This window comes from Phoenix dactylifera, chromosome 17 (assembly GCF_009389715.1).
Source record: "Phoenix dactylifera cultivar Barhee BC4 chromosome 17, palm_55x_up_171113_PBpolish2nd_filt_p, whole genome shotgun sequence".
Classification (NCBI taxonomy): domain Eukaryota; kingdom Viridiplantae; phylum Streptophyta; class Magnoliopsida; order Arecales; family Arecaceae; genus Phoenix; species Phoenix dactylifera.
The window spans coordinates 418,798-427,795 of record NC_052408.1 but is presented as its reverse complement, the minus strand read 5'-3'; the positions used below and the strand labels follow the sequence as shown (position 1 = coordinate 427,795).

Genomic DNA, 8,998 nt, shown 5'->3' with positions numbered 1-8,998 from the left:
AATTTACTTTTATAATAAAGTTGTCTTAATAAGTATTCTCCTCCTTTTTTATGTACAAATAGAACTTTTTTAAAGAGGATTTCAAATTACTATTTTCAGAGATTTTATATTAACTTGCTTGTTTTTCTTGAACTTTTCTTCCTCTTTTTAGTCTTCTTTTTGTTTAAACTTTTTACCTTAAACTTTTCTCCCCCTTTAAACTTTTCTTTTACTCTTCTTTTGAACTTTTCTCCAATTCCTTTCTTTTTCCCTTATTTTTTGTCATTATCAATAAGGAGGAAACTTAAGAGATGAAAATTTCACAAGATAAACAAGGAGAAACATTGAAATATCCATTCATTAAATAGAATTGCAATATTGAAGTATATCATAAAAATAGATAGATAAGCACAAATCACTTAAATTTAATTTGTAGATAGTCATTAAAGAAAATTCCCATAGATAAACACATGTCACTTGAACTTAAATAGTAAATTTTGATTAAGTAAAAGAGTTTAAATACAAGTATGATCTTTCAAACTAGGAGTATGAAGTATGGAAGTTAGTTTCAGTTCAAAATAACTAAAGAATCTATACAAAATGAGAGGAAAAGGAAGGTTCCTAAGTTCTAGATTCATTTGAGGAGGTAGAAGAAGATGAGGAAGAGGGTGAGCCATGATAAGGATGATAGATGGTGAATTTTCTAGCTATAAATTCAAGTGGAGGACGAGGTGGTCGAGATAGAACAGGTTGTTGGGTTCGACCGACTCTCAACTCTTGTGTGAAGTATCTGATCATCTCAATAAGAGTGGAGGCCAAAGCAGTAAGAGATTTTGTAAGATGCCTGATTCATCTTGAACTTCTTTGAGTGTTTCCAAAATCTGCTCACTGATCTACTAAACATTTGCAATGAATTCACTAATTTCTCTTCTTACTAATGCATGCAAGTGTCTAGTCTCTCCCTCATTATCTGCAATCCTCTTATACTAGCTAGTCACCAGGAACTGAATGTCACAGACGTCATGCCTCAACTCAGCAACCATCTGGGTCAACAAAGAAATATGAGGCTCCAACCTCTGATCAGTAGAAAGAGTGCCATGTGGTGGCTCAGGGGCTTGTTGTCTCCCTTGACTAGTAAATCCAGCAGCCTTCAGTCTGGTGAGCACTTGCCATTCTGATAGTGTGACTTGAGCTAGTCTTTGGATGTGGAGGTTGAAAGTTAAAAGATACCATGAAGTCCTCTTCTCTATGCTCCTCAGCCGAATGCATCTCCATAGGAGCAGGTGGCTCAATGTGCTCATCAATAGGGGCTATGGGCTCACTCGGTCTAGCCTCTGTAAACTTATTATGTCTCCCAGCACCACCACGTCGTATCCAATAACCGTCTATCTTGGAATAACCCATTCGATATAGGGACCGATCATTGTAGATGCCGGTGTGCAGCAGTGCCCTTGAGGTTTCTCCATCAAGCACTACACCATATTCCTTGAATACCAAGGTTAGAATCATGCTATAAGGTAGAAATACCTTCGACCTACTTGTTGCCTGGTGTATATGGTGGAACATGAGTAAAAGCATATTCAGGAGACTCACCCTGAGCACATGAAACATCACCAAAATGTCTCTCTCTAAGACAAAATTAAATCTTCCCATCTTAGGGAAGAAGATCCTGCTGATCATATAATGAAGAAGTCTCATCTCCACTGAAGGTTGGCTTGCACTGACTTCTTCTTGTCATGTACTTCTTCTTTTTCCAAAATGAGTTGTAGTCCTATCCGACGCTCTTTAAAGTAGTCATTTGAAGGTCTAGTAATCAGCATGTGCAAAATTCTTTCCAAACTCGATATGTCTAGCTAGATGTGAGCTTTGACTGTGGACTCCAAACTCCCAACCCCAAACTTTATATGTCATAGAGCTCTCTTACTAGGTTGGGGTACATAGGAACATCTAGAGAGCACATGAACTCCCAACCCGTCTGCTTTAGTTTACTTCCAATAAAGAAACCCTCTCGTTCCAAAAATTAAAAATCAATCTTACGGCGGGTAGTTACTGCTCTTGAAGAGAGGGAAAGGAATAAAGAGAAAAAAGGAGCAGAACAAGGAGAAGGAACCGGAACGAAGAACCAAGGAGGCCTACTGAAAGCTTAAAGCAAAGAAATTTCAGTAGGAAAATAGAAAAACAAACATCAAGAATGAAGAAGAGAAAGGATTTGAGGAGAAATGCTGGTTCATCCTCAGCCACTTTTCAGACGACTGGTTGTAGAAACTTCAAGATGAAGATGAAGCACCAACCACAAGCATTATATAAAGCCTCGAGTGGTTCGAATCGACATGGCCATTTAACCAATTGATCCGATCTCCACCATATGTCGACTGGGCATTTGATTCCAAACCATTGCTAAACTGGTATGCTCCAAATTGGTACAGTACAACATATCTCATACTATTCTGTTTGAGTCGGTATAGCGTACTATGGTCTAAACTATAGAGTAATGATATCATCCGTAGTTCTTTTTTTTTTCCCTATAAGAAAAGTAATACCATACGAATTTATCAACTAAAAAATCCCTGCTACTTTGGTTAATATCCACTACTGCTTCTCTCTCTTTCTTGTTTTGATGTGTAATATTATTTAAATATTCATACACATTCTATTTTTGATTTACTCTTTTATTTTTAGTTTTTCAATTTTCTTTTAAAAATTTAGCTTTTCCCTTTTTTTTTCCACCTTGTTCATGTGATATGCACTCGAGTATGGCTTCTTTAAGCATCACCATTCACTGAGCTGCATTAAAGACAGTCTAAATATACTTGGATGCATTTGCCATCAAGGAAAAATCCTCCCTTATACCAATCCCTATCTCCTTCGTCCCTTCACCTCCCCATCTCCCCTCCTCCATTGCGTCAAACTTCCAACCTCCAGGGCCGCACAAACATCCAAAACAGAAAGAAGAAAAAAGTCGAGCACTTCTCTAACAACAATGCTCAACGTCACGACCACGACCACCCCTCTCTCCAATCCACAGAAGAAGATTCCCAACCTCCTCCCCCTCCTCCTCCTCATCGCCTTACTCTGCTCCGCCTCGTACCTCCTCGCCGCCTTGCAGCGCACCTCCGGCGGCGGCGCCGCCCCCTTCTCCTACTCCCTCCACCCCTCCCCCCCATGCACCAAACTCTCCTCCTCCTCCTCCAACACTACCGCCACCGCCATCTCCTCTACCGTCATCGCCGTCGACTTCACCGCCCACCACGGCTCCGCCGCCGCCGCCGGCCGCCGCCACTTTCCCGTTTGCGACGCCATGTACACCGATTACACCCCATGCCACGATCACAGCCGTTCGTCGAAATTCCCGCGCGAGCGGCACGCCCACATGGAGCGGCACTGCCCAGCGAAGAACGAGCTCCTTCGATGCCTGGTGCCGCCGCCGGCGGGGTACCAACGGCCGCTGCCGTGGCCGGAAAGCCGGGACGCGGCGTGGTTCGCGAACGTGCCGCACCCGAAGTTGGTAGTGGACAAGGGGAAGCAAAACTGGGTCGGGGTGGAAGGCGACCGCTTTCGGTTCCCCGGCGGCGGGACGACGTTTCCTTGGGGAGCCGACGCTTATATCAAGGAGATCGAACGGCTGATTCCTCTTCGTGATGGGTCCATCAGGACAGCGCTGGACGCCGGATGCGGGGTGGGTTTAGTTCTTTAATTTATTTGCTTATTTATCCTTATACTTATTCTTCTTCGTGGTAGTTTTGTCCCACATATATCTGATAATGTCGTTCATGGGGTAAACCCAATTTTTTTTGGCATCAAATATGACCATGGATGATTTATTAGGGATAAAAATACTAATTTTATCCTTAATGGTTGACATAGAAACATATGTTTCAAGGATATTTTGGGAGAGATGAAATTGTTTTCCTAATATTTTTGAGATTATAGAAAGAAAATCAGTATAATTGAGGATAAATATAACCCTGAACTTGTGTTCCTCAACACCTTCTCTCAATTGTAGTGTCCAAGGGACAAAATCCGGAACGAGGGATGATACTCGTATTAATAAATAAGAGCATGGAGGTTTTGTTAGGCAGAAAAAGATCAGTGGGCTTTGATACTATGTTGATGAAGATTTGGAGAATCAGTTTGATCCCCCATATCAGTATCATTATCATGCCATAATTAAAGGATAATCCTGATTACGTAACATTATTTGTAAAGATTGATGAGTTTCTAGAATTCTTTTGGAAGAAGGAAAAGATAATAAGAAACCGTATGATGTGTACATATTAGCTCAACTTCCTTTCAACTTGGCTGCCATTTAACCTTTAATACCTCTTGGCTGAAATTTTTATTTCTAATCCTTAATTTTGATGATTTTTTTTTCTTTGTAGAATTTTGACGCCATTTTATGTTTAATTCCTCTTCCATGTACAAAGCTGGAATATCTGTTTGTAGAACAAACATAATTACATATAAAATATGCCTAATTATGTAGATGTGAAGTGTGCAATTTGTATTAGAAGTAAATATAAAATACTAATTTTGCATCAGCTAACCATTCAAATAACATCCCAACAAAGAACTGAGGGGTAAGTTCCCTGAAAATTTGTAATACCATAGTTGTATATCATCATTATTGATAAGTTATCCTGATAAACAATTAGCTATTTCTAATTACCAAAAAAACCAAGAAGCTATTTCTACCCTTCTACTCCAGTCCAAACAAATTTCACTTGTTGTGGATCCATGTTGTGGACTAAAAATGGCTGCCAGTTTATAGGTTCAATCCTAGTAGCATGAGAATTCCTCTCATAGCTGGCATGCAACAAAAGAAAATTGAGGAAACAAACTACATAGAGCTAGGAAAATAATCATTTTTAGATTTACTAACATTGTGGACTAGTAGAAAGCATGGCCAGGAAATATGCAAGTGCTGATAGCTGTGCTACTTAAAGTTTTACAGAAGGTGACAGATCAAAGCTGTTATTTTAGCAGTTATTTCCAAGGAACAAATATATGCTTCATAATCAGAAAATCCTGTTTTCTAAGTACCAAATTTGTGAGGGCCCATCCATGAACAGTTCGCATACATATCTGTTCAAAAACAACTTACATGCATGCAATGAAGGCTCCTCCTTCCTGCTGGGCTTCCAATGGAAAAGGAGTGAGAGAGAGAAAGAAAAAACCCAAGGAAAAATCAATATTTCTAATCTTCTTTTTCTTCTTAATTTCTTCTTTCTTTTTCTATGTTTCATTTTTTTCGTTTGAATGTTATAGATTTCTTACCTTGTCATGTTGTAAAGGTAGCTAGCTGGGGAGCTTACCTTCTATCTCGGAGCATCCTTACCATGTCCTTTGCACCGAGGGACAGCCACAAGGCTCAGGTCCAGCTCGCCCTCGAGCGCGGCGTCCCTGCGATGCTTGGCATCTTCGCCACCGATCGCCTCCCCTACCCCTCGAGGGCCTTCGACATGGCCCACTGCTCTCGCTGCCTCATTCCATGGCACCTCTATGGTATTACCGTTATCTCACTCCCCTCTTCCACCACCTTTTGATCTCCTTTGGCCTCTAAGAATCATCATTGCTGATGTTTACAATCCTTGTCATGCTTCGATACAGACGGGCTCTACCTAATTGAGATCGACCAAATCCTTCGGCCTGGGGGGTACTGGATTCTTTCAGGGCCACCAATCAATTGGAAGCAACACTGGAAAGGCTGGCAGATGAAACAGAAAGATCTAAGGGCTTTGCAATCCACCATCGAAGCCATCGCAAGGAGCCTCTGCTGGAAGAAGCTGAAGGAGAAGGGAGACATCGCAATATGGCAGAAGCCCGCCAACCATATCGAATGCAATGCTACCCGAAAGGCCTCGCTGATGCCGGGGTTCTGCTCAGCTCAAGACCCGGATGCTGCATGGTATACTTGTGGCTACGAAACTTTATCGGCTTGAGCTTGCTAAAGCTACTGTTAGTAAGTTCTGACTGAATTCTTTTAAGGTACACAAAAATGGAAGCCTGCATCACTCCCCAGCCTGAGGTGGCTGGAATGCAAGAGAAAGCGGGAGGAGAACTGAAGAAATGGCCTAAGAGACTGATGGCAGTGCCGCCAAGGATCGGTAGTGGAAGCATCAATGGTGTTGCACCCAAGATGTTCTTGAAGGATACTGAGCTGTGGAAGAGGAGAGTGAGGTACTACAAGGAAGCAAGTACAGAATTAACGCAGAAAGGGCGGTATCGCAATCTACTCGACATGAATTCAGGGCTTGGAGGATTTGCTACTGCGCTGATTGATGACCCAGTGTGGGTCATGAACATGGTTCCGACCATTGCGACGGCTGACACCCTTGGAGTCATCTATGAGCGTGGATTAATTGGAACGTATCATGATTGGTGAGTTCTCAACTTGAGAGAGTTGCTGAAGCGATTCCTCCTGTGATTCTTTAAATCATAAATGTTTCCTTTGGTTGTAGGTGTGAAGCCATGTCTACTTATCCCAGGACTTATGATCTCCTCCATGCTGACTTGGTGTTCACCCTTTACAAAGACAGGTAGTTAAAGGATGCTGTAAGCTAAAATTTTAGTTTGGATTGATCCTAACGTGCTGCAAACTGCCATTCAGATGTGAGATGGAGGATATTTTGTTGGAGATGGATAGGATCTTAAGGCCAGAAGGCACGGTGATCTTTAGAGATGATGTCGATATTCTGGTCGGGATCAAGAGCATTACAGATGGCATGAGGTGGGATACTCGGATTGTGGACCATGAAGACGGCCCGCTGCAAAGGGAGAAGCTTTTGTTTGCTGTAAAATTGGTCAATCTCTAACGCAACACAGGGACAATCAAATGGAGCTGCTAACTTAAAGAAGCATTCATAATTGAAGTGCTGTCGAGAAGTGCATGGTCCACTGAATTATTATTTTTTAACGGTACCTTCATTGAGCTTCCTGGCTCTCATCTTTTTGGATACTAACAGAGAGATCAAAATGGAGAGCATCAAGACTTGATGACAGCATTTAGCTAAGCGTAGATACTGAATTCGAATTGGCCTGTAAAGTGGTGACTAAGTTGTCTGTCCTTAAATCGGTTTCTGAAGGGGCATAAGGTAAGCAGATTTTGTAGATCATATGCAGTATTAGCGTTCAAATGTGCTTGTTCAAGTCCCAGAGATTTCATTCGACTATTCCTTATGACAGAGATGCAAGTCACAAAACAAGTAAATTTAGGTGCCATTTTGCATTATTTTCATTTTTCATATTTTTAAAAATAAAAAATAAAATTTATATTTCTTTTATTTCTATATTTTAAAAAATATAAATATATTTGTTTTAGTCAATTATTTTTAAAAATACAAATATGATACGGCAGCGGCAAGGTTGCCAGTGATGCAAGGTAACATTGTTTTGTGGTAGTTGGGAGGGGAGGGGTGCGGGTGGGAGGGATGGTGGTATAGCAAAAGTGGTAGGGGGTATAGTAAAAGCGGAAAGGGGTGGTAGCATTAATGGTTGTGGCATAGTGGTGGTGGCAACAACAGTAATTATAATGAAGACAATGGCAACAATGATAATGGTCCTTGAACTGATGAGGGCAAAAGTAGCCGCAATGGTAATGACGGTGATGAAAGCAACAGCAGCAATAGTGCAATGGTGGCAGTGAAGAGGTTGGCGGTGGCAATGATGACAGTGACGGTGGTAGTGACAAAATTTCTTATTTTTGAATATAGTGAAAGTAAGAATATTTTTCTAAAATAATATTAAAAAAGAAAAAATAAAAGTAATAGCATCTAAGTTATCTGATTTTATTTTTAATAATAAGAAATAAGAATAAAAACAAAGCCAAACATATTCTTAGTTACAAACTACAACTACTTTCAAACCATTCTCATAATACCAGCCATTTCCATATACCTTATTGGTTGGTAATCTAACTAATATAAAAAATGCCTGTTGTTACCGTAGAATCTGGACCAAGGTGGGAGTGCAGGTCGGACGATGTGAGGACCCGTGCGGGTGTGTGTTTAATCCCACATCGGTTATTCGCTGAGTAGATCTTGGGTACTTATACAGGATCAAAGAACCCAAATAATACCTTCTGGCTAGCCATTTTGGGTAAGGTCCTGGGTTGTTACAGACGATCCTAAGGTTAGTTGGAGACAAGCTGAGCAGGCTGGTTGAGGCATCGGGCACTAGTCTCCTCCGCTAAGTGGCCTGCAAGAAGTCCATTTGCCGAAAAGTTTTCGATAGAAGACCCTTTGATGCCTAAGTCAGAATAACGAGACAACAGTGTCGAAGAAAAAGATCTTAGTAAAGGGTGGTCTCTGTGAATGATAGTGAGTGCTTATTATCCGTGTACCTCAAGTCCTCGATGGAAACAAGTCTTGTTATTATCTAGGCCTACATGACATGCAATGATGCCAGCCAGCAACTAGTGATACGGTCGTGGTGCAGGGGTCAGTTCGCATGGGCAGAGTGCAGCGCAGGTCTAACGTAGGACAAGGAGATGCCATGAATGTGGAATGCTAAGGTTGTCAGTCCTAGTCGATGCATGCTGATGGTTCTCATCGGTTGGCTACTCCTCGATTGGAGCTAAAGTCGTTGACCTCGGTTTATGTCTGAGGTCAAGGGGTAGTCTAGCCTGAGGTCGAGGTGTCCCATATTTTTCCCATCACTTGTCCTCTACTTCTAAGGCCAAACTATATTTCGGTTTCGGAGATGGAAATCTAGTAGTTACCTCAATTGAGGGCGAGACTTTCGTCCGGGGTGTTAAGTGAGCCAATCGGTTTTCTCAAAGTGTATTTTGACGCTCGAGGGGCAATGCAAGGCGGCTATAGAGCGGGCCAAGCTAGCTGAGGCGAAGACCATGGTGGCCGAGGCAAAGGCCAAGTTGGCCGAGGATGAGTCCATGTCGGTGGAAGCCCATGCCTCAGCCGCGCGTACCTAGAAAGAGGTGAAGGAGAACCAACTGTCTGCGGCTAGGAAGGCCCTCAAAGCCACTGATGAGAGAGCGGCAGATCTTTCTGCGAAGCTAGCCCAT

At 42.0% G+C, this 8,998-nt stretch overlaps 1 protein-coding gene across 1 annotated transcript; it reads left to right on the top strand.

The window, feature by feature from the left end:
* The first annotated feature begins 2,694 nt into the window (after positions 1–2,694).
* On the top strand, positions 2,695–6,526 carry LOC103715077 (probable methyltransferase PMT16). The gene is made up of 5 exons (XM_026807678.2): positions 2,695–3,655; positions 5,271–5,481; positions 5,587–5,884; positions 5,965–6,357; positions 6,438–6,526. The coding sequence occupies exons 1-5, from the start codon at positions 2,960–2,962 to the stop codon at positions 6,517–6,519; spliced, it is 1,680 nt and encodes a 559-aa protein (XP_026663479.2). The 5' UTR covers positions 2,695–2,959; the 3' UTR covers positions 6,520–6,526.
* Positions 6,527–8,998: the final 2,472 nt, after the last annotated feature.

Coding starts and splice junctions, on each gene's coding strand:
- LOC103715077 (XM_026807678.2), top strand. CDS start 2,960: ATGCTCAACGTCACGACCACGACCACCCCTCTCTCCAATCCACAGAAG. Junction 3,656..5,270: donor CGCTGGACGCCGGATGCGGG/GTGGGTTTAGTT, acceptor CATGTTGTAAAG/GTAGCTAGCTGGGGAGCTTA. Junction 6,358..6,437: donor ATTGGAACGTATCATGATTG/GTGAGTTCTCAA, acceptor CTTTGGTTGTAG/GTGTGAAGCCATGTCTACTT.